The 25,109-nt window shown below is 46.2% G+C and overlaps 2 protein-coding genes across 12 annotated transcripts in view; one reads left to right on the top strand and one right to left on the bottom strand.

The window, feature by feature from the left end:
- Golga1 (golgin A1) overlaps window positions 1-16,987 on the top strand; it is a 53,864-nt gene extending 36,877 nt beyond the window's left edge. For 9 of the 11 annotated variants that reach the window (XM_085681285.2, XM_085681292.2, XM_085681291.2 and 6 more), the window contains 9 exons: window positions 780-875; window positions 9,337-9,426; window positions 10,163-10,265; window positions 10,347-10,480; window positions 10,875-11,018; window positions 12,624-12,683; window positions 13,098-13,268; window positions 13,664-13,750; window positions 14,876-16,987. In XM_085681285.2, the coding sequence (XP_085537411.2) occupies window positions 780-875; window positions 9,337-9,426; window positions 10,163-10,265; window positions 10,347-10,480; window positions 10,875-11,018; window positions 12,624-12,683; window positions 13,098-13,268; window positions 13,664-13,750; window positions 14,876-14,956 (966 nt within the window). In that variant the 3' untranslated portion in view covers window positions 14,957-16,987. The remainder of the gene's footprint in view (window positions 1-779; window positions 876-9,336; window positions 9,427-10,162; window positions 10,266-10,346; window positions 10,481-10,874; window positions 11,019-12,623; window positions 12,684-13,097; window positions 13,269-13,663; window positions 13,751-14,875) is intronic. The other 2 variants (XM_085681290.2, XM_085681289.2) reach the window with 2 other exon arrangements.
- A 592-nt stretch (window positions 16,988-17,579) lies between these two features.
- On the bottom strand, window positions 17,580-24,019 carry Arpc5l (actin related protein 2/3 complex subunit 5 like). Its single transcript, XM_087899667.1, has 4 exons — window positions 23,775-24,019; window positions 20,336-20,408; window positions 19,602-19,778; window positions 17,580-18,120 (listed from the first exon to the last, which is right to left on the bottom strand). The coding sequence occupies exons 1-4, from the start codon at window positions 23,918-23,920 to the stop codon at window positions 18,058-18,060; spliced, it is 459 nt and encodes a 152-aa protein (XP_087755793.1). The 5' UTR covers window positions 23,921-24,019; the 3' UTR covers window positions 17,580-18,057.
- Window positions 24,020-25,109: the final 1,090 nt, after the last annotated feature.

The following is a 25,109-nucleotide window of genomic DNA, read 5'->3' as shown; positions in this document are numbered from 1 at the left end:
CTCCGTTTTTCCCAGTTTTTTCTGAACTCCATAGTCTTCCCTAATGGCTTCTCCTTTCTGTGATCCCTCAATATGTCCCACAGTCTTTCTTGAGAGGATCTCGAACGCTAGACATGTGCTCTACCACTGAGCCACTCCTGCCCCTGGAGAGGTTCGGTGTTTTCCTCCCTTGTCTCCACCTATTGCTTATTCTCACATTTAGAGTGACCAAAAGAAAAGAAGGCCAGAGTTGTATATCAGTTGCCTTCCTCCGTTGTTCTCCACTGATTTTGCTAGACTAGCTGGTGTAGTGTGAATTCTATTTGGTCTTAAATAATAAAAACCCAGAGTTTTTATTAGGGGGTTAAAAACTGAAAGAGAAGCAGAGCAGCAGCCACTAATTCTTACCTCTACAAAACCCTCAGACTGAATCCTGAGCTCCTGTATCCTCCTGCCTTATATTCCTCTCTCCTCTTCCCTAGTACTGGGATTAAAGGTGTATGCCACCACTGCCCAGCTAAAACAAGCTTTCTTAACCACTGAGCAACCTCTCCTGCTCCTCTTCCCTCTCACTGCCCAGCTGTGAACCCCAAAGATCCAGCAGTGCAATTGCAGGCATGTGCCATCTCTCGTGGTTCCCACATGGGTGCTGGGAATCTGAACTCAGATCTTCATACCTCCCTGATCACTTCATCAGCTGAGCTGTCCCCTCAGCCTGGAAAGTCCATTTCAGAAGGACTATGCTAGGAGGAAACATGGCAGGTAAGACATTTCTTATGTGTGCTCTGCTCAATTTCCAGCAACAGCTGCAGCAGGAGAATGTGGCCCTTAAAGAAAGCAGAAATGAATGTGAACGTTCTTTACGGCTCCACCAGTCTGAACTAAAGAAACTAAAGGTACTTGTCGAATAGAATCAGTCCCACAGAAGTTCTCTCTGTCACATGTTTGGAGTGGACAGTGCAAAGGAAATGGCAGCTGTCTGCTGAGTCTTCCCAGTGGCCCGGGAGGACAAAGGCTACACTGCTTTTGCAGTTACTGCTGTTGAGGCTCTGAGGGCAGTCAGTCCATGTACCTTAAGTTAGAGGTTGGGTTAGTCTCCTCTAGCTGTTCACTCCATCCCAAAGCCCGGTTATGCATCCTTGTCTTGTCAGCAGCCGGCTGGAAGCTGTGCTGTCCGAGCACTCCTCTGACTTATGTTTTCAGAAGGACACACACGGAAGTCCTTACGGAAGATGTTTGTGTATGTTAGGGACCTTGTACAGAAGTGAACAATATTTTTTCCCATCTGTGAAGTTGGTGCTTTAATCAGACCTTACTCTTATTGTTCACTAGACAAAACTGCATGCCCACATTCTATAGGTTCCCTAGGCTCCCTGGGCCCTTCATAATACCTTTGGGAGGTGAGTCATGGCAATATTCTTCCAGTTTGGACCTAGTATCAGGCCTTTGCAGACCTTCTCTCTATCCACATCTATGGCTTGGGGCCTGCCCCTTGCAAGCTCCCAGTGGCAGTATCCAGGGAGTTGCTTAGGCACTATTAAAGTGGTACTGCATCGTGAAAAGAATGTATCTTTCAACCAGATTTTCTTTTTTCTTCCTAAACTAAGACTCAAACCCAAGGCCTCGTGCATACTAGATAACCACCGTAATACTAAATTATAAATCCATCACTTTCTGTATTTTTTTGAGACAAGGCCTTACTAAGTTGACTTAGGCTGACTTTGAATTTCTCAATAGCCCAGAGAAGGGTCCTGAACTTGCAGTCCCCCTGATTCAGCTCCCCAGGTAGCTGTGATTACAGGCCTGCACCATAAAGCCTGGATTGAAGTGAGTTGTTTTGTTTTTCTGGTTTTTTGTTTTTATTCCATCAGCAGGTGTCAGAGTGCACATAATTGTCAGGCATCATAAGAGGTGCTGGGATGTGTTAGGAATAAGACAGATCCTCTCTTCTTCATGGAGCATATAACTAGAAATAGTGAACTAGCTGCAAATAGAGGCCAATGCTGTGAGGAGAACAAAGCCAAAAATCATGGGCAGGACAGAAGAGGAAAGGAAGACTTCTGAGACATTTCAACAAAGCTATGAATAGTGAGGCCAGCAGTTAGGCATTTGAAGGACTCTGAGGTAAAAGAAAGCCCATTCTGTTCAAAGAACAGCAGGAAGGCCAGTGTGGCCAGAGCTGAGTGGCAGGGAGAACAAGGCTGCCAGTACAGAATGTAGCAGGAATTAGGAAATATAATGGAAAGCCATTACAGGGATTGAGCAGGAAGGCATGGAAAAGGTTTTGTTTTGAAGGGATTTCTCTGTGCATAGTAACTTTTAGTAACACAGGCAGGAAAGAATGGCTGTGTTAATTAAGTATATGGAAGACAAATTCAGATTCTGGATAAATGCTAGCCATGGAACATTTGGGACTTGCCACGGATTGCAAGGAGAAAAAGAGAGGAATAGGTGATGGAGTGACTCCTTGATTTGGTCTATGGAACTCAGTTCCATGGCTTCAGCACTTAGACGTTTGAGCTAAGATTCCTTTGTGGGCACCTTGGAGCAGATGTACATTGTTGGGACTCTAGGAGTATTTTGGTCTCTGACCACTAGATGTCAGTAGTCATCATCAGATGTCAGATGACAACCAGAAATGTCTTTGGGGACCAAAATTCCAGAGGGTTATCTCTATGTGTGCAGTTATCCCAGAGGACAAATCTGGTAATTTTTTAACTGACAAGTCTGGAAGTCAGAACATAGGTTTAGGGTAGATATAAATGTAAAAAACAGAATAGCAGCTGGAGTGGTAGCTCACACCTTTAATCCCAAGCCTTAGAAGGCAGGGGCAGGCAGCCTTAAATTTAAGGCCAGCCTAGTCTACAGAGGGATTCCAGGACAGCCAGGAATACAGAGAGAAACTCTTGGCGGGGGGGGGGGGGGGGGGGGAATGGGGACGGACATATAAAGGAAGAAAGGTAGGAGGTGGGAGAGAGAGAAAGAGAGAGAGAGAGAGACTTCTGGGCCAAAAATGGTGGTGCACTCTTTTGGGAGGCAGAGGCAGATGGATCTCTTTGAGTTGGAGGCTAATCTTGGTGTCCATAGTGAATTCAAGGCCAGACAGCAGAACTACATAGTGAGACTGTCTCAGAAACAGTGGGGAAGGGGAAAGGCAAAGTATTGGGCACCTGTAATTTCAGCACAGAGGAGGCAGGCAATTAGATAAAATGGAGGATCTGGAACTAGATGGAGGGTTCTCCCTAGTTAATTTGGATGAGCCCTAAATGATCAAGAGTCCTCACTCAGGCAGAGGTACAATTCCATACAAGACAGAAGGCATGATGTGACAGCAGAAACATGTCGAGGTATTTTCATTTTGGTTGAGACAGTCTCACATAGCCAAGCCTTGCCTCAAAAATCCCTGGCCAAGTCGGGCGGTGGTGGCGCACGCCTTTAATCCCAGCACTCGGGAGGCAGAGGCAGACGAATCCTTGTGAGTTCGAGGCCAGCCTGGTCTACAAGAGCTAGTTCCAGGACAGGCACCAAAAACAACAGAGAAACCCTGTCTCGAAAAAAAAAAAAAAATCCCTGGCCAAGGCTGTTTTTGAACTCATGATCCTCTTGCTGCCCTCTCCCAAGTGCTAGACTTACAGGCATGTGCCACCATGCCCAAATTCAAGTAGAGAACTGCAGATGCTGCTGCACGGCTGCCTTTGAAGATGGAAGAATGGGGCTGGGCCTGAGGGTTGCAGTTCTGGAAGCTTGGAGATGCAGAAAAACGACTTTTTTTCCTGAGGGAGCACAGCCTGCTGATATCTTGGTTAAGCCCTATACAGAGGGCAAGTGTTGGAGGAAGGCCTCTTGTTGTTTCCCGGCCACCCAGTCTCCAGAAATAATCACACAGAAACTATATTATTTAAAACACTGCTGGTCCATTAGCTCTAGCTTCTTATTTGCTAACTCTTATATCTTAATTTAACCCTTCTCCATTAATCTATGTATTGCCACGTTGAGTGTGACTTACCGGGTAAAGTTCCATCTAGCTCCGGCGGGGTGACATGGCTTCTAACTCCTCCTTCTTCTTCTCTGCATTTAATTTAGTTTTCCATGCCTACCTCTATTCCCTGCACAGGCCCAAGACAGTTCCATTATTAATCAATGGTAATCACAGCATACAGAGGGAAACCCCACATCAGGCGAGGGAGTTAACTCAGTTGGTAGTGTTTGCTCAGCATTCACAAAGTGCAGACCTAGTATCATGGTCAACCATGTTAACAAGTTCAAGGTAGTGTGTTAAGGCAGCTGTGGCAAATTAATACACAGACACCAGAAGCTCTGCTGTCTAGGGTGTCATTCTTGGCTCAGTAAATGGGCAAGAGCTACCCCAGCCATTTGAATGAGAGAGTATTCTAACATGACATCCTCAGCTGATTAGCAGGCATGTGGTGAAGCAGATGGATTTCTGTATCTCAAAACAAACTAAATGAAGTTTCCAAAGACACAATGCCAGGTACAAGTACACCTGATTCATGAGGTACCAGGGTTTTCCTCTAAACAAAGTTTTGCATACGCTTTGTATCCATGGGAAACTCTCAGACAAGATTTACATAGGGCAACAAAAGGTATCTGTAACACAAAGAATGGATTAGGGACTGAGTAAAAACTCCAGAGCTAGGCCAGGTATAGCCCAGCGGGGTTTCATGGCCACCAAAGGGTTACTTGCTAACCCTCGGGCACCAGGTCAAGTATTAATTTCTGCCACAAGTTTGAGGCCATCCTGATCTACAAAGTGAGTCCAGAACAAGCAGGACTATTACACAGAGAAACCCTGTCTTAAAAAAAAAAAAAAGAAAAGGAAAGAAAAGGGGGGGGGGGCGGTGGTGTCGCACGCCTTTAATCCCAGCACTCGGGAGGCAAAGGCAGGTGGATCTCTGTGAGTTCAAGGCCAGCCTGGTCTACAAAAGCAAGTTCCAAAGCTACACAGAGAAATCATGTCTTCAAAAACAAAACAAAACAAAAAAAGAATTACATTTACACTATTCAGTCCATTTGTATTTGGCTTATTTAGAGAAAATAAATGCTTCATTATTTATTCTGTCTTACGAGTCCAAAGCTCTGTGCCTCATTTACCTTCTATTATAACCAAGGAAAACTGTAACTATCACTGTCTAGTCTTCAGCTCCATCAAAGACCCCAGAAGGATAAAATACTACCTTAGTAAACAGGAAGTGCAGTGTAAGCAGCTTTCAAACTAAAAGAGATAACAGAAACAGTTGACTGCCTGGACAGTCACCCAAAGTTCCTATGCAATGTTGGGGCATCCATCTTCAGCCTACAGGCCTAGAATATCTGACAGGCTTTTCTGTGATGCAAGAACTTTGCCAGAGTTGCTGCCTTTTGTGTCTTGCTTGTCTAGTTTGGACAATATACTGTCAGTGGTTAGGGGAAGGGCAGTTTCTTCCCAAATGGCTAGCTTTTGCCACAAAGAAAACAAACTCCATTTGGAGATTCTTTGATTCCCATCATCCTTTTTTGAAGTAGATTGGTGCTGCCAAGAGCAGATGTGTCTCACTGTCAAGAAATGTGTCTCATGTTATGAAAACATTTTAAACGCCATAATCTATGGTTTTTGAAGTATTTGAAGATCACTTGTCTATCTAAAATATATTTTTGCGTGACTCTGAGAACATACCTAACATGATTATAAGTTTCATAATTATAGATGACTATTAATTAGCCTTTATTATCCTAAATAGCTTTTGAAAACTAAAACTTTACATGATCTTTTTAAATGAACTGCATAGGTACAATACCTTAAACAAGAACAGAAACATAGGACTGGAGAGATGGCTCAGAGGTTAAGAGCATTGCCTGCTCTTCCAGAGGTCCTGAGTTCAATTCCCAGCAACCACATTATGGCTCACAACCATCTGTAATGAGATCCAATGCCCTCTTCTAACATTGTGCACATAATAAATAAACATATAAATAAATAAATGTCTTCTTAAAAAGAATAGAGACATATACAGTACAACAAAAATAACCTTAAGTCTGTATCAATATACAAAAATCCATACCAATGTAAAATATTTAAGACAAATGGCTATTTAAAAATAGACTGAACAATCTACCCTTTTTTTCATCATTTTTATACTGTATCCCTTTTCCTTCAGAAAGAGATCTTTGAATCTAACTCCTTTGTTTAGCTTTTTTCCTGACCATGGCCAATAACAACTTGTAACTATAACCCATCAAATAACCAAAAGCCATCCACCCACCCCTTGGGAATGTGGTGTCGTGTTCTCTAGACTGCTTCCTGTTGCTTGAGTGCGTTGGCGTCTTTAAGAGACCTGGGAAAAGTGGGATAATGGTCAAGTCCTGGGAGAGTTTGCAGTCTCTGTACAGTGGGAAAATGGAAAACTTATCTGAAGTCCTGGCTCTCAGAGTAGTCTGTGAGCCTGGACTATCTCAGCCAGCAGCCTTGATGCTGTTCTGGATGCAGAACTCTGAGGAAACTGCAACAGAGGAATTCTGAGATGCTGGATCACCTGGGCCACCTGTTTTCATTGGTATCTGGTCCCCTTGTTCCTCTTCTTTAATTTTTATTTCATGTGTATTGGTATTTTTGCCTGCTTGCCTGTTTATCTGAGTGAGATTGTCACATTCCCTGAAACTGAAGTCACAGATACTGTGAGCTACCTCGTGAGTACTGGGACTTCAACTGCTGAGTCTTCATATGTTTTTAAAGGACTGTAATTTGGTATATACATATGTTTAGGGGTTTTTGTTGTATTATTGTTTTAAAGACAGGCTCACTCTACATTTGCATCTGTTCTGGAACTCACAGAGATCTGCTGCTTCTGCCTCCCAAGTGCTGTGATTAAAGGTGTTCATCACCACACCCAACTTATTTTTATTTTTAAAACTAGCTGTTCCCTGAACATCTTCCCCTCCCCGAAAACCAGACTCAACCCCAGGTGTATAACTGCCATATGTGGAAGGTCAACAACTCCTGAAAGGTATAAAACCATGCTTTAGCTCTTGTATCTTTGAAAGGCTGGAGTATCAACTTGGAATTCAGTAGTTAGGGATTCATGGGGCTCTGAGGCACTTCAGAGTTATACTTACCTGGCCATGTATTTCAGTGTAACCCCTCATTATCATAAATTTGTTGTGCATGCATGGATGAATGCAAGTGTGTGAGCTTGTGCATGTCTGTGTATGTCCATCTGTGTCTGTGTGTATAGTATTGCTGCAGTTGGAATTTAGTTGGTATTTGGTTGTTTAGTTGTCTTGTACTGGGCCTGAAACCTAGAATCTGCCTTGTGCTAGGTTAAAGCAACCTCCAGCCTTGTTTGTTTGCCTTTTGGAGATAGAGTATCACCATGTAGCTCAGGCTGGCCTGGAACTTGGTCTGCCTCAGCCTCGCAGACTCTAGGATTGCAGGTCTGTGCTACCTACCACACTTGGCTCAGTTCTCATTTTAAAATGGAAGTGGTAACCTCTGACCCCAAGAAGACTATTTAGAGGATCAGACATGACCGCAGATGAAAAGTGTAAGGGACAGTTTCCCAGCATGAGTTTCCTTTGTGACTCAGACTGCCTTCTGTCTTCTCAAATATGTGGAGGCCGTCTGCCTTTCTAGACAGCAGCAGTCACAAGCATCTCTCCAAAACTTCACAATTCCTGAGTAGGCAAAGTATTCTTTTTGGTTGTCCAAGACAGGGTTTCTCTGTGTGACAGTCCTGGCTGTCCTGAAACTCAGTCTGTAGACAAGCTGGCCTCAAACTCCCTAAAATCCACCTGCCAGGCGAAGCAATCTTACCAAGTCAGAATCTCAAGCTCCTTCCCTTGTACCAACAGAGCCCCATCCTAAACCTGCATTTGATAGTGGTAGATGGTCAGAGGACCCTGGCAAGGAGTCTTGTGCAGTGTATTTTAGGGTCTCACCTTTAGTCTCTCAAGTTCAGGTACTAGTTGTCCTTGTCTGCTCGAGCTAGACTCACTGTGGAGGCAATTGTGATGGCTCGAGTAGGGTTCAGCATGCCATGTGTGGCCCACAGCTGACTCAGGGAAAGTCGGTGGGAAGAGTCAAGATTCCACAAACCCAGAGAAACTGATGGTCTGCGTTCTATCTGCAGTAGACAGCTTCTTCTGAGGAACAGGCAGACACCAGCTCTGATCTTGGAACTTTTCAGGAGATCTTCAAAGTATAAAGAAGAGTCCTTTTGCACTATGGACTATGGTTGTCCATCTCGGTGACAAAGCCACCTGCTAGCTGAATTTGGTCAGGGGGAAGAAGTGTCATTATAGGTCAGGCTTGAATCATATGCCTCAAAATTAGGGCATCATTATTGACAGTCCAGTCCTTGCCGTGTAGAGCTCCAAGGTGGGAATGGGGAACAGAAATAACATGCTTACACAAAAAAAGCAGGGAGTTCTGGGTAGTCAGAAACAGCAGGCGTTGCTTCATGTTCTCCCCAGGGTATCCCTGACCATGGTCAAAACCTGAGAGGTTGTATTTTACACTGTGACTCTTGGCAAGCATGAACACACTGTCAGCAGAGAACAGTGGTGACCAGCAGTCAGGGCTGCCGAAGCCCTGCCAGTCAGCTAGGAAACTGGGGTTTCTGCTCACAGTGAAGGTGTTTCAGGTAGAAGAGGCTGGCATCCAGAGTCCCTGGATTTGGGTTCAGCTGGCTCTGGCTCTCAATCTGGTCCTGCTACCTGCTAGTTCTAGTGCCTGAGGCAAACCACCAAACTTCTTGAAGCCTGTTTTCGCTCTTAGAAAATGGGCCCATGGTCTGGTGATATGGCTAAGCTGATAAAGGCCTTGCTACCAAGCCTTCTGACCTCCACAGACACACATTAGTAATAAGTGTAACTTTAAAAGTTTAATAGGATTATGAGAACTAGAGAAGTAGCTCAACAGTTAACAGAACGTCCTGCGCTTCCAGAGGATCAAGTCAGCCAGTTCATAACTGCTCGATCTACAGCTGCAGGGTATCTGTGGCCCTCTTCTGGCCTCTGCAGGTACCCATACGCACATGACATACACTCACACTTGTACACATGGAAGTAATTAAAGTAAGTGTTTAAAAGGATGACTCAGTGAAAGTGGGATCTTGTAAACCTCATTGGCTACTTCATTACACTTCCTGTGACCAGGTTGTGCCTATGAACTGTCTTGTTTTGTGTGGATTTCATTAGGCCAGTTGTGGTTACTGATGGTGAGCCCCCAGTACCGTTGGCCCAGAGTCATCAGAGGGAAGCATGCAGGGAAGCAGGGAGAATGTTGGCCTTGGGTGAAGGACATGCATAAGAAAATGTAGACTGTTTTGGGACTCAGTCACCTACGTGTTTTCTGAATTCTAGGATGAATGGAGCCAAAGAGAAATTGTGAGTGTGGCTATGGCTCAAGCCCTGGAGGAGGTGCGGAAACAGAGGGAAGAGTTCCAGCAGCAGGTAGGCCCCTAGCTGGCTTCTAAGGTGTGGGCCAAAACCATGTTCCCCTGCAGTCTTAGGAGCACTGTGCCTCCTACCCAAGGTAGGCATGTCAAGGGTCTCAGGGAACACAGTCAATTGGGAGATGCCATATGACCTGTAGGGTACTAGGAGAAACTATTACCTAGAAACCTTACTCCAGGTGATGCCCCTTACTAACTTTTCATGGCTAGTGGCTAGTTAGTTATAAAACATTGATTGGAGAAAAGGTAGGGATCAAACAATATGATTCTGGGAAGTAGTACATCATCACCCACTACCCACAAAGTTGAGTTCCTAGCCAGAACTGTAGGGAAATCCATACATGGGGACAGACAGAGCGCCTGGCTCTGGTCCTGCTGGCTAGAGGCCTCCAATGAGTTCTTGAGCAGTCTGAGCCCTAGTCACTCTGAAAAGAACTTAGGGTAATCATACCTTCTGACACCAGAAAGAGGTGATGCAACAGACTGGTGCAGCATGGGTGCTCAGGAAAAGATGTATTGAGAGGCTGACCAAAACTTCCCATACTCTGGCTTGGCCGAGCATAGGCTATAGGGGCACCCTGTCAGGGCCATTCAGCAGAATGGATCCAATTGCCATAGGTTTGTTCTAGGCTATGGATTCCATGGAGGGCTTCCCCCTACCCCAAGTTGGAAAATGGAATCCCTGTAGGAGAGGGGATTTTTTCAGCCCTTCTCATGCTGAGTTTCCTGCTAAGGCTGCCCAGTTGACAGCCATCATAGAAGAGAAAAATCGGAGCCTGTGTGAAAAGGACGAGGTGCTTCTCCAGAAGGAGCAGGAGCTTGACCAGCTGGAGAAAGGTGAGGGGTTGACCCCTGACCAGCGAGGTGTCGCTAGTGAGCCAGCAGTCACTGGCTCACACTGTGCTCCTGCCACCCTAGGTCACAGTTCTGCCCTGCTGCAGATGCACCAACTACAGAATGAACTGGAGGCCTTGAGGAGCTGCAGAGCCCAGGAGGCAGTGCCAGCTACAACAGGACAGGACCCCCTGCAGCTACAGGGCCAGGAGTCACTTGTGAGTGCTGTCCTGTCCGGTACTGGGGGTAGGGTAGAGTGCCTGCTCTGCACTTCTAAGGTCCAGGAGTCACTTGTGAGTGCTGTCCTGTCCGGTACTGGGGGTAGGGTAGAGTGCCTGCTCTGCACTTCTAAGGTCCTGCCTTTGTGGTAAAGGTGCTCAGCTTTCTAGGAGGATTGAGGCCTACAGGATCGTCTGTGTGGCAGCACCTGTTAGTGTGCCTGTTGATCACCTGGCAGCCACTGGATAGACTCTTCTTATGTCTGACCTTACTTCCCACTAACTAACTAGCTGCTGCAACGTGCCAGAGCACACCTATGCAGTGAGCGGCACTTCTTCCCTGCAAATCTGCATCTCAGCTTCTACCTTTTATCCTGTTGCCACTATTTTGTAGGTCATCTCAAAAGCCATGCAGAACTCTGAGTATGAGCTTCCGGCAGCAGAGGGAACTCCAAATGGTGAAGTTGAAGCCATGAATATAGAGCAGCTACAGAAAGAAAAGCAGGACTTAGAGCAGCAACTTACAGAGAAAAATAAGGTGAGGACACCCTGCACCTGGCTAGCTGTGGGTCTGCTCTAGTCCAGCCCTCCTCACCACTGTTACCCTTTCCACCCAGTCTCCTGTCTCTCCTCTAGAGGTCGGGGCTGACTTTCTGATGGCTTTTGGTCTCACTCCTCTGTCCTACTGTGTTTACAGTGAAGTCCTTGTTGAGTGTAGTGATACACACCTGTAACCCTGCACTCTGGAGAAAGATGCAGGAGGGCCAGAAGAAAAGGGCAGCCTGGACCATGTGAAACTTTCTTTAGAGACTGGTCTTACCACATAGCTCATTTGTTTGTTTGTTTGTTTTTGTTTTGTTTTTTCAAGATAGGGTTAGTGTTTCTCTGCATAACAGCTCTGGCTGTATTAAAACAGAACCGCCCAGTGTACATACACAAAGCCTTTCTGTTTGTTTGTTTGTTTTGTTTAGTTTTTAAAACTGTCACGCAGTGGTAGCACAGACCTTTAATCCTCTGGGGCAGAGGCAGGTGGACCTCTGTGAATTCAAGGCCAGTCAGGTCTACAGAAGGAGTTCCAGGACAGGTTGCAAAGCTACAGAGAAACTGTGTCTTGAAAAAAAAAATCTTTAAAACTTTTTCCTTTTTTTTTTATTTTGGTTTGTTGCTGTTTGTTTGTTTGTTTGTTTGGGGACAGGGTTTGTCTCTGTTACCCTGACTGTCCTGCAGCTTGCTCTGTAAATCAGGCTAGCCTCAAACAGAAATTTGCCTGCCTTTGCCTCCCAAGTACCTGGGCAGTGCTGGTACACGCCTTTAATCCCAGCACTTGGGAGGCACATTCCTGTGAGTTTGATGCTAGCCTGGTCTACAGTGTTCAAGGACAGCCAGAGCCACGTTGAAGAAACCTTGTCTCAAAAAAAAAAAAAAAAACAAAAAACAAAAAAACTTTTTCTTTGCACTTGATCCCTGTCACTAAGGAAAATAAAATCACTTTTTATAAAAATTGTAAAGTTTTAAATTAGGAAAATGGAGTGCATCCTTTCTAATGAATGATAGAATGTATAGTAAACTACATCTAAGCCTTATAATAATAAATCCACTGGTTAAAATATAAAAATGAAACCAGTGTTGGTGGATTGTACAGAAAAAGTTCATGACCTTTTACATTATCTGAGTTACACTGCAGGTTATCAGTATAGCAATGATAACTATAAGATCCAAACCAAAAAAAAAGGAATCTGAGGGGCTTAGGTGGCTCAGTGGTTAAGAGCACCGCTCGTACAAAGAACCTGGGTTCAGTTCTCAGCATAACATGGCAGTTCCAGTCCCAGGCAATCTGACACAACTGAAAGCAAAAGCCCCATAGTTTTAAAAACTGGAAGATGTTCTACAGAACCATGCACAGCCGCATTCTCCACGTGTGGGGGCACTGCCAGCAAGCCTGAGGACCAAGCACACCAACTTGGGGAGACCATTCTATTGAAAGGATGTGATGATACTGTGGCCCCTTTGGGTCCTGGGAAGGCAAAGGTGGAGCAGCAGCAAGGAAGCCCAGGGGCCACTGAGAGTGAGAGGCCTGCAGCAAGGCCTCTCAGGGCCTCCTGACATAGCACTGACAGCTGGCTTTGGGGTGGGGTCACCTCAGATTATGAAGCAGATGCAGCAGAGGATGCTGGAACTTAAGAAGACTCTGCAGAAGGAACTGGTGAGTGCCTGCTTGTGCCCTCCATGCACTCAGCCCCACATCTTCCCATTCCCCTGCTCTCCCCGATTCTCTGGTCCTCCTGCCACCTGGGCTTTTCTCTTAGTTGTTTGCAGAGGGTTCTCTGAGAAATCAGGTGTGGACTGGTGGGAAGAAGTGTTTTTGTGACCATGCAGCCTTGGGCAGGAGGTCTGAGTCTGCCTTCTCCTTTTCCGCCTGCATTCTCACATAAATAGACAAACATGACCTAGTTCCCTGCTCAGCCACTGACCCCAAGAGAAGAGCTGAACCTTGCTCATGTTCAGGCACTTCCTTCTAGTCGAGTGCCCTTTCGCCCAGTGATGTGAGCTTAGTCGAGCTGGTCACAGCTGGGTCTGGAGAATCGATTGACATGGCACATTTTCTATTGCTTTTCAGAAAATCAGGCCTGACAGTGAGCTTTTTGAGGTCCGGGAGAGGACAGGCCCTGAGATACCAAATATGGCCCCTTCTGTCACCAATAATGCTGACCTGACTGACGCCCGAGAGATCAATTTTGAATACCTTAAACATGTTGTTTTAAAATTCATGTCCTGTCGAGAATCCGAGGTAAAGACTTCCAGCTGCTTTTTTGGGTGATGGGCTTGCATGGCTTCCATCAGCCTCCTGCCTTCTTCCCCTCATCCCTCAGTGCTGGCCTGCTGAGCAGACCGTGATGCAAAGTGTCTCCTGGGGAGATATGGGTTCCCCCTCTGAATTCTGGCTTGAATGCTGCTGAAGCTAAAGACCTAGAAAACGTCTGTACAGCGTGAAAAGCAGGGTAGCTGTTGAGAATGTTCTCAGCTCTCAGTCCCCAAAGTGAGACGGACTCAAAAGGCTGCAGCTACACCCACCTCCTCACCCTTGTGACCCAGGCAAACAGAAAATGCTGCCAGTCAGTCCCTTAACTACCTGCATGCCCACCCCAAAAGCCTGTGCCAGCAAAAGCGGGTTTTGTTTTTCAGGCTTTTCATCTCATAAAGGCAGTGTCAGTGCTGTTGAATTTCTCACAAGAGGAAGAGAACATGCTCAAGGAGACTCTGGAGTATAAGGTGAGCGTCCGGCTCTGCTGTTTCCACTGCTGCACAGTATTGCTGCATCCAGACCCGAGGCAGGAGACCAGCCAGCCACACTATACCTTGGCTTACTGGCTTGGTTTTTGTTGTTGTTGTTGTTGTTGTGGGTTTTCTTTTTTTTTTTTTTTTTTTTTTTTGGTTTTTCGAGACAGGGTTTCTCTGTAGCTTTGGTGCCTGTCCTGGAGCTAGCTCTTGTAGACCAGGCTGGCCTCGAACTCACAAAGATCCGCCCGCCTCTGCCTCCCGAGTGCTGGGGTTAAAGGCGTGCGCCACCACCACCCGGCTGGTTCTGGGTTTTCAAGACAGTGTTTCTCTATGTAGCTCTGGCTGTTCTGGAAACCTGCTCTGGCTGTGAACACAGAGATCTGCCTGGCTCAGCCTCCTGAGTGCTAGATTGAAAGCTTGGACCACCATTGTCCAGCAACTTATTTGCTTTTGTAATATGAAATTGACCAGACAGTTCAAAAAACATTCTTTTATTTATATTTTATGTCTGAGTGCTCTGCATGTATTCCTGCAGGCCGGAAGAGGGCGCCAGATCTCCTTATAGTCGGTTGTGAGCCACCATGTGCTTGCCGGGAATTGTTAACCACCGAGCTATCTCTCCAGCCCCCAAAGAACATTCTTTAGCCCAGTGTTCTTTGTTACCACCAGATGCCAGACTTTGTTCATCACTGCATTTTCATTGATGGCACTTCCTCTCCTGCTCCAGTTCTGACCTGGCACCTACATTCAACAGTGTTTCATTTTGTTTCCTTCATTTTTTTCCTGGGCTGGGGTACAGCTCAGTGGTAAAGTGCTTGCCTTGTTATGTGCAAGGTCTCAGCTTCAGTCACCAGCACAACAAACCTTGTGAGAATGCTAAGGCATCTGCATAAATGCTGTAATAGAATGGCAGAAATCTCTTCCAGTTCCTCTCCTCATCAGTGCAATTCCTTTCTACCACCATTTCTTTCCCTGATCTGGGCACTTGGCCCTGCAGACCAGTTTATTTGAAGCTTCTGGGTTACTCCTCTGACCAGTTGGGAAGACTAGAAGACAAGGGCTGTTTCTGCTCCCAGTTGTTTCTCAGCTCAGAAGCCTTTTCTGTTTCAATTGCAGATGTCTTGGTTTGGATCCAAACCAGCTCCCAAGGGCAGCATCCGGCCGTCTATCTCCAACCCACGGATACCATGGTCCTAGAACCACCCAAGGATAGAGCTACATGGGCTGACACTTTCTGTGAAAAGAACACTGACACACCAGACTGGGTGGGTTTTTCATTGCTGTAACTGCAGTATTTTGTACAAGTGTCTAGATACTGTTTACAAGACCTTAGGCCCACCTCTCTGCAAGCTGGTGTGAACTTCAGAAGGAAACCAGCCCTGTCATTCTGGTCACCAAACAAGAGCGATCCTGGGCTCTGCCCAGATCTTCACAGTGCTGCTAATATCCCAGCTCTGGCCCGCTGCAGTTGAGTCCTCTCTTTTAACATAAGCACTTAAAATTGAAATGATCGGCATGTCGGGTAACAACTAATTATCAAACAATGGTGACATGGCTGAAGGTGGAGCCAGTTCTTTTGTAAAAAGCCAACTCAAGGGTGGTCTTTGAAGTCCCCTTCCACTAGCAGTCGGGGTTTCTGTGATGTTGTCTCTCAAGAAAGTATCATTTCACTTTGTTCCCCAATCACCTAGAACTTGAGATGTGTCCATCTCAGAGATAACGGGGCCAACGTGAACTGATGAGTACGCAACTTTCCAGTCCTGAGAAAACTAGCAAGCAGACGGAGTGAGATCTCTACATATAGCACCAAATACACTCAATTGCCTTCTTAATGAATGTACTTGTTTTGATGGGTTGCTGGTAAACCATTTTAAACTATTTTTTATAGCAAAAGTTCACTATTATAAACATGACTTCTGTATTATAAAATCCATTGAGAAGGAGACCCAGAGCGCCAGGTCTTTCTTGTGCCCTTTTGTCATTTTGCTTACCTCTGTGGCACCTGCCTCTCTGGAGCAGTGGAGTTTCTCTGGCTTTGCTCTGAATTCTATCTTATTAAAACAAAAGCCAATCACTTTTTCTACTTCACTTCCCTACCCCAGTATCTAACACTACATTATAGGTGGCATCCAGACAGCCCAGCTGGCTGACGCACTTAATAGCACACACCTCATTTTTAGCTAATGCTAGAATCTTGTGTTCATTTCCACACTTGTTCTGGATAAGCCACATCAGATCTCAAGGGAAACAATTTGATTTGAGTTTGAGGAAAGTTTCATTAACAAACTAATAACTGGAGCTTCTAACGTTACCATGTAGGTAAATTTTTCAGCTTAAGGTCAATATATGTATGTATATACATATAATGTGCTGTAAAGAAATCCAAGTGTTTACAGCATTTGCCTTCTAAATCAGGATGGCATTGGCTCCTAGTTTCCCTTTAGGGTGCTCCTTCCCATTTAGTGGGAACATAAGACCAGAGTCCCACTGTTCTATCACTTTTACTGAGGAAGATGTAGCGTCTCCAAGTAGGATTTCCTTCTTTCCCAGCAATCCCAGCTTCAGAAGCCCTTTCTAAGCCTGAGGCTTCTCAGCCCTCAGCCCCTTGAGCTGGTCTATCTCTCTCTCTCTCTCTCTCTGTCACACACACACACACACACACGTGCGCGCACATCTCTGCCTGCAGGTTGAGGTGTGTTGTGGGTCCTCTCATTTAAATGGCTTTCCTGCTGCATGTTGAGCTCCTTCAGCACTAGAAGACTGCAGTAGCTATTCCAAGTGGCTTGGTGCACTTTCCTTCTATAAACTTTGGTGACAGTATGTGTAGCCCTTTCTATGTGAGCACTGGACTGTGACCTTACTACCCATGTAAATAGGGATGGATGGTATTATCTAAGAACTGCTGTAGCTGAGTCATTTGTGGGTGCAATACTTTTTGATTAAAGCTCTTCAAGATGTAACTACAGTGAGTTTTACTTGATAAAGCTTGAGATATGATTTTGGGATATGTTTTGTTTTTCTGGTTTTTCAAGGTAGGGTTGGCTTTTCTGTGTAGCCCTGGCTGTCCTGGAATTCACTCTGTAGACCAGGCTGGCCTCAAGAGATCTGCCTGCTTCTGCCTCAAGTGCTGCCTGGCTTTGTATTTAAAATTTCAAGGGCTACGGATGTTTGTTTTTCAAAAGGAAGCAAGCTTCCCAGATTTGAAGTGAATAAACGTGATTTAACGAAGCCCACAGCCTCATCCCTACTTCTCAAGCATCAGTGCTTCTGTGGACAGTCTGGGAAGGACAAGGCCTATGGTACTTTGGCCACAGAGCTGCAGAAATATGAAATGGAAGCCTCTGCCAGCATTGAAGTTGCGGTTAGGACACCCAGGAACACTTGCTTTATGGCTAATAGCTAATTCAACTGCTGGGGTTTATTCTCGAAAGAAAAGTTGTCAAGGCATGACAAAGACTTCTGCAGTACATCAGACCCTACACCAAGAGAACCTGCCCAAGACTCCAACTGTAATCACACAAACGGATGACCTTTGAAGCCTCAATCAATTAAATGTTTGACATTTTATTAAATAAGCTCAAAAATTACATACAAATCAAAAGAGTAAAAAACAATAGATACTCAGCAAAATGCCTCTTGGTAGCACATCCATCAATGTGGTCAGTGTGGTACAGCAGTGGCTCTGCCATACTTGCCAACCCCCCAGGGATAGCAGGACAGGGACACCTATACCCCTTCCACATCAGCTTTCCAAACCATCAAATTATCATTCATTACCATCCCTTTCTTTACCATTTAACATACAGAGAACACACCGAAATGAATAGACAAATAAGCCAAGAGCTTTATTGATGCAGCAGGCACTTTACAATGAACCCAAGACAGCCTGTCTTCTCTGCAAGACAGTGTCTGTACAAACTCTCAGGTTTTCCACTTCAGAACCCAAGCTCTCCTTTTCACAGCAGCCCTTGGATCTGCACCTGCCCAAATAGTCCCTCCCCATTGCAAACAAAGTATACACAGGTACACCTGACATAATCTTGATAGTCAAGTCAGTCTTGATAGTCAAGTGTCTGTTCTGTATTACTCTGTAGACAAAGGCAGAGACACTGATCCTGCAAAGAATTTAGGAAACAATAAGACAATTTCTCCTTCCACCTAAAAATAAAATACATTTCAGCAGATATGTTTCCTGAAATATTTAGTTGGGAGTTCAGGAAGATGGTCCATTGTCAGTCCCTTCTTCACCAGCCTGGGCATCCAAAATTCTTCTCAAGATAATATGATTCTTTTTTTTTTTAAACAGTCTTTCTTGCTGTGAGAACTCTTATAATGGAGCCTAGTCCTCCTACAGCTAAGGCCTGTGGGAACAGGAAAAGGATACATGTCAAAGGGTACCTGATTGGCCAGAGGGGAGCTTCACTCACCTGGAGAGAGAATTCCCAGACCTAAATCCCACCACATCACAGACTTGCTGAGAAAGATCAAGTTCTAGGGAGAGCACTGTCCTGGAGCCAAGGGTCCCAAAAGCTGCCAACTCTTGAAGCAACAGAACTGGCTTAGGACCCCAAGCACAAAGCAGAGTCTGTTTCCTTATAACAAGCTCATTGCTTTCAGCCTGCCAGCACCTACCCATCCATGGACATACACAGTAGCCCATGGAGCCTGTGACAGACAGACACAGAGTCACCTCACAGGGGTGAAAGAACCTGGCTACCACACCACCTGAGAGTCACCACCACCAGCAACTTCTGAGCACAGGCACCGCCCACCAGGAGGACCAGAAGCCATAGCCCAACACTTGGCTGCAAACTGACCTACTAGTAAAAGCACTCTTAAAACTCAGTACTGTGTTAGTGACACACTTGCCTAACACATACCAGAACCCTGGTTCTGCCTCTAGCACTGGAAAAAATCTCAAGCTGAAGATGTGGTTGAGTATCTAGCCAGCATACATGAAGTCCAGGATTCCATCCTAGCACCATATAAACGCAGTATGGTGGCACATGCCTGCAATCTCTGCACTAACATCACAAATTCAAAGCCATCCCCAGTTAAACAAATTTGAGGCTAACCTGAGCTACATAAGACCCTTAAAAAAAATCCCATGCTGAACCTCTTGGCAAGAACCATATTCATGGAGGGCTGGAGAGATGGCTCAGCAGTTCAGAGCACTGGCTGTAACTCCAGTTCCGGATATCTGACACCCTCACACAGATATACATGCAGAAAAACACCAATGCACATAAAATAAAAATAAATAATTAAAAAAAACTGTATTCATCACAGACTGGTCCCCTTAAGTGGTGGGTGTATTTGCTTAAGTATTGGGGGGTGGGGGGGTCAGCTGATATATAAGCAGGACAAAAGCTTGACATATGGCCTTAGTCCTATACCCTTCAACTTAAGGACAAAAAAGCCTTTTTTGCTTCAAGTGAATGACAGTCATATTAAATGACTCAGATTTCTGCCAACTGCCAGTGAGACTGGGCCTGCATCTCTAAAATGTCGTCAACTCCCTCTTTGCAGCAGCTCTCTTCCACAGTCAAAAGAAAACATCAAGCCCCTTCCCACCTCACCATGCCACCTGTCTTGTGTCCTGTATCAAGCGTAGTCTGTCCTGCCTAGCCTAAATCCACAGCTAAAACGCAAACATAATATGACTGCCAGTATTTAAAGATCCTGATGAGCTGCTTCCAGAGTGCAGAGAAACTACAATGTCACAGCTTAGTCCTGCCATTCCTAATGGCCATAAGACCATCCTACATCTTCTGAATCTGACATGACAATATGAACCCTGGGTGAACTGAAAGCTGCAGTGGAACAATGTAGTCACACATACCTTTTCATGCCACTGGAGTAACACTGCACTGCTATTTTCTGTGGGCTTCTCAAACCCTTTATAAATGTACTTCATTAACAAGTCAATGCCATTTCTGTCCAGTGACTGCACAGCCTGCTCAATTTCGCTGCTCTTAAAGTTTGTGAGTACTTTCAAGACTACACCCTGGGCTCGGTCCTACAGAGGAGAGAAAAAGTGAGTGAGGCCAGGAGTAGCAATCCTAACACTGTTACAGAATACCACTGGACAAAATATGACAGAAACACCATCCATTTCTAATTGAACTAGAGCAGAGCTACATAGATGAGCTCAACTTCTTTGGCTTTACAGTTCACTGAATACCGTATTTCTACAAGCAAGTGATTTCACTTAGTGTCAAGAGAACAATTAGTTTACTGCGGGTAAATATGACTTTTTTTGGTGTCAGGGATTGAACCCAGGGCAGTCCATATGCTCGACAAGCCCTTACCACTGAACTCAGCCCAGCCTCATGTGTCATTAATTTTGATACATCAGTAAGGCCTTAGACTCTGCAGATTACAAGGTTATCAGGCAACCTACTGCGCCAGTATCTGGGGAATAGACGTGGCTTCAGTAGAAAACAATGCCCAGTAGCACCTCCCTCCCACTGATGTAGAGTTGCTGTCCAGGCCCCAAGGAGCTCATGCTGCTGGTGAGGCCACAAAACCCTGGTCCTGAGAGCACCAGGCAGAGCTGCCGCACAGCATCTTTACCTTCACAGCTTGATTTTTCGTGTTGATTGGAGAGTTCCTCAGAGCTGCATGGAACGCCCGAAGCATGTCCCCTGTGCATCAAGGCCAGTTAAGGATGGCTAAGCTCAAACAAGTCCACGCTCTCATTAATGACCTTACTTCATAAACAGCTCAAGAGTAATCAAAGGGATCTTACTGCATCACCCACTGGCTTCTTCTAGGCAGGCACAGCCTGTTATAGCCTTGCGCTTTCCTAATCTACAGGAAGGAGTGGAGGGTACCTCTGCTAACCTGCAAGCTCTTCCTGCATATCTCCCTGAACTTTCCTCCTCACACCTGCCCACTTTTTTAATAGAACCTGACAGAGCCTACATGACCTCCTCAGCATTAGGCACTGTCTGCCCTACAGGATCTTCGTGCACAAGTAGACTAGAAGGAGTTCTCAGTCTCTCATTCTAAGGGTAGAAACATAAACACATCTTAACTCTTCACTCAGTGCCTCTTACCAAACTAGAAGAAATCAAGTTGTGGCAAGTCTACCTCCCAGGACAGGCATAGCAGCACCTTTAAATCTCAGCATTCAGGAAGAGACAGGCAGATTCAAGGCCAGCCAAAAAGAGCTACACGGTTAGACCCTGCCTCAAAACAGAAAGAGGGGGGGATTTTCTAGGTCAGCAAGGTCCCACTTTAGCCCACAAAATGAGCCGTTTGCTCTCTTGTCTCACAACTCCACATTCACTGCTGAGTTCTGAATACCCAGCACACAAACGAAAATTACAAAGTAGGTTATGTCCCCAAAGGTGACACCTATTTTAAACTGAATGACATCAGCCATCTTTCATTTACTCATGTGAAACACTGGCTGAAGCAAAAACTTCAAAAATAGAACAAGGAATGACTGCCCAATCCAGTCTTCACCCCTGTTCATGCGCAATCCCCATGTGTGAACAACTAGCCTCTGGTGCAAGCCTGAATCCCCAGCTTCCCCAGTAAGTGCCATCTTGAAAAGCTGGTCTGTGCCACTAGGCAAGCCACTCCCCCACTATGCTGGGTCAGATCTACCTTATACAGTGACAGGCACCACCCTCATCTTTTAGTTTTAGAATTCCTTTTCCTCGACAAAGGTTAGTCCTGATATAGCTACTGTAAACCCCATAAGCTTTCTAATTTGGCATCCCTAGGCAATAAGCAGGGTTCCGGAGGCTTAACAGTACATGTGGACTAACACCATTTCATTTACGAAACAGATGATGGGGAAAGACAGAAATGATGTGATTAGTCCAAGAGGACAAAAATGTTAGGCTTAGTACTGCTTTAGTGACCAAGCAAGCTCTGCAGCCACTGATAATCAAGGGTCCCCAACTGCTGGGTAGAATGAGGAATGCAGAGGGGGTGATCTTTGCAATCACACAAGTTACTACTCTGTAGTCCAGAGTCTAGGAACAGAAGCTGATTCACTAAGGAAAAAAAAGTGAGCTCCAAAGATCCTTTGAAACTGCCAGAGTGGAGAAAAGCTCCCCCAAGGTCTTGGACCCAGAACTAGGACTAGATGCACTCACATATTCACCTTAATCTAAAAATCCTCTGGGACAAGAACCTGACTTTTTCCTTAGAAGACAATGAAACTGAGCCAGAAGGGAAATTTCCTGCACAAGGTCACAAAGCTACAATGACCTTCAAATCCAAGCCCTCTCAACAACCCGCTCCACTTGCTGTGGAGGACCAGATGTGTGCTCAACGAAGCTCCAGCTGAATGGTGAGGCCAACATAGCTGTCTATCATTTAGGAAAAGAATGCTGAGGTTGAGAATATGTAACCTACGGAAGGTAAAAGCAGGTTAGAGCCAGCTACTTCCTCAGTCTGCTCTTCCATAATGACAATTCCCAGCACGGTCCTGAAACCACATCCTCCTGGCCGCCCTCCCCAACCTCTTTGCCTGTCTCTCCAAGACTCGCATGAGGTTCTGCAGATTGAATACAACGATCAAAGTTCAACACTTGGCACCTGGCAGGGACTCAATTACTAGTTCCATCCTTCTCCCTACCTGCCTGACATGTAGGGTTTCACTTCTCATCTGCTAACCTACCTTCTCCTAATCCCAAGAGGTACATTCTCTCCATGGTAACAAGGTTTCTGAAACTGCCATTGAGTGTAAAAACCATCTTCTTTATAAGCTGAGGCCAATGCCTCTAGGCTGCCTCAAAACATAAACAAAAACAAAACAAAATAAAAAAACAGCCAGGATTTTCAACAAGTCCCAGCAGTAACAATACCAAGGCAACAGCTGACCAGGCCCCTTCTCTTTATCAATATAATTAGGATTCTGGGCCAAATGCATCACTCTGGAGCCTTGTCAACAATGAGTGTCCATAAAATACACTATCCCCTGCACCACACTAAAATCCACCCTTCCCTCCAGGGGCCATTCTCATGACCCCACTTAACCATCTGAATGGTGCAGGAAATACAAGTTTGAGAGCGCCACGTTTGAAAGCACACTCCTGTCTGGAGGGGTTGTTTTAAAGGTATATTAGAGAAGAAATACAGGACTCCTCCCAAAAGCAGTAGGCCTGACTTCCCAGGTTGAGTCAACTCATTAAACACTCAGAACCTGATTTATATACAGCAAGAGTCTCCAATCCTGCCCTAGCAGGTGCGGGGGAGGGGTACACACTTCCTGTCAAACCATTTGAATAAAGAAAAAAAATCTTCCTGTGAGAGTAAGTCAGTTTCCTGCGGTGCTCAAACTGCTAAGAGTCCAAGCCAGCTGTACCAGTCATCTCTATTTTTACTTTTCTGTTGTAAACGCTGGTCCCAGCCGCCGGGAAGCCGCTTTTATATTTGACACTGTATGGCGTTTCTTAGCCTCTGATCGCAGCTTTTCCCACGCTTCCTGCACAAGGCACTTAATGGGAGAGTCGCAAATCACTTGTTGAATAGGACTCGGCCCATAAAGGCTCAAAGACCAACGTGCTCAGAGGAATGTGGTGACAGGTGAGAAAAGGCGGCATCGCATCTCACCCCCTCCCCAACCCCCGCCCTCTGGTCCGTATTCCCCCAACATTCCACCCATCATTTGCACGCTGGGCTGCAATCGGGACCAAGAAGGCCATAGACAGGCGCAGGAGGGCAGTGCCCATGGCTGCTCAATGAACCCAAGGTGGCTCACCTCCGACCCTCCCGCGGATCAGCGCCAGGGAATGGCCCCGTTTCCTGCAAGGAGGGTGTAGGGATACCAAGGCCCGTGCATGGCCACCCCGAGGGATGCGGAGCGCGACCAGGCGGAGGAGCGAAACCAAACCAGCTCCAGGGCCGCGATGTTGAGGAAGGCTTGAGGCCAGCGACGACGGACCCGGAGAGTCCGGGACTGACAGAAGCCGGGCGGGGTGGGGAGCAGGGGCAGGGGCTAGGGCAAGAGGGTGAGAAGGCCGAGCCCGAGCGGCCGCACCGGGAAGGATATTGCCGCAGGAGCCCGTCCACCTCGCCCGGGTCGGGGCCTGGCTCGCCCGCCGCCGCCGCCTCTTCCTGCTCGTCGACGAATTTGTTCTCGTCAAACTCGTCGATGTCCACCCTACGGAAGCGCGAGGACAGCGTGTTCCGGGCCATGGCGGGAGCTCGGCGGCCGCCCAGCCGGCTCGGCTCTACTCCCCTCCTCACCGGCTCCACTCGGGGGCGGGAAGCGGCTGGTCGGCACCTCCTCCCTTCCTCCGCGCGCAACCACCGCCCACCCACTTCCGGGCCACGCCGGAACCGGAAGCTCCTGTGGGCGGGGCAGACCTCCTGACGGCGAGACGTTTGGTGCGGAGCGGTCGGGCATTCGCTCTGTTTCTGCGTCCTAGTCCCAGCCACTGGCCTGGGGCGCCAGCGCCGCTCTCCGCTCCTGAGGATGAAACGCTTGAGCTGAGGGATGAGTGGGTGTGAAGCGCAGTGCCCGAGCCTCGCAACCTTGAACGCCAACCACACTGACCCACAAGAGGATCCCTGTCCGGTTACATAAAAGTGATTTTGTTAAAGAAGTAAAGGGTTTTAACGACGTTATCATAGAACCCACGGACTGACAGGACGCTTGATGACAACTTGAGGATGTAGCGACCCCTGCGGGCGCTCCGGAAAAAAAGTATTCTGTAGCCTCCTGTACTCACGAAGGCCGATCCTGACTGAAGAAGCGTATTTTGGAGGGCGAAAGCAGCAAAATTTAGGAACTGATGGGAGGAGGGCAGTATCTAGAACGCCTAGGATGTTGTTTTCTCTTGATTTCAGCCGTAGGCTAAAATGAATCTTTTCAGTAATTGTATGAAAACTTACTACTTTTTTATCTGATAGCACTCGAGCAAAAATCAGTAATTGAAACATGGTTCTTGCTTTGCATACTTCTAATTGGATGGTGTTTCCATACCAAAAACTGCCAGGTCGATGCAACATAACCTTGGGATGCTAAAGTCAGGCTCTCATGGGGACAGGTAGATGCTAAAAAAAAAAAAAAAAAAAAAAAAGAGTCAGATGCTGGAAGTTGTCAAAACCTAGCTGTTCTCCCGCCCCATACCTAAGAAGACATTTGGGGCGCAGGAAGGTCATAAAATAGCAGAAAGATTCATATCTGCTATTATAAAGATGTTCTGGGGAGAACATCTTAATTTTTTTTCTGTTTTACTTATCTGCTTTGCCTGCATTTCTTTGCAGCATGTGTTTGTAGTGCCCGCTGGAGGACACTTGCCTCTACTCTCTGTTTAAAACTTCCAAGACAGTCCCATTGAGTAACGACAGAATCACTTTGCCATTCCTGATGTAATATAAG

Source organism: Myodes glareolus, chromosome 21, assembly GCF_982192425.1.
Source record: "Myodes glareolus chromosome 21, mMyoGla1.1, whole genome shotgun sequence".
NCBI lineage: Eukaryota > Metazoa > Chordata > Mammalia > Rodentia > Cricetidae > Myodes > Myodes glareolus.
This window is presented reverse-complemented; position numbering and strand designations above follow the sequence as displayed.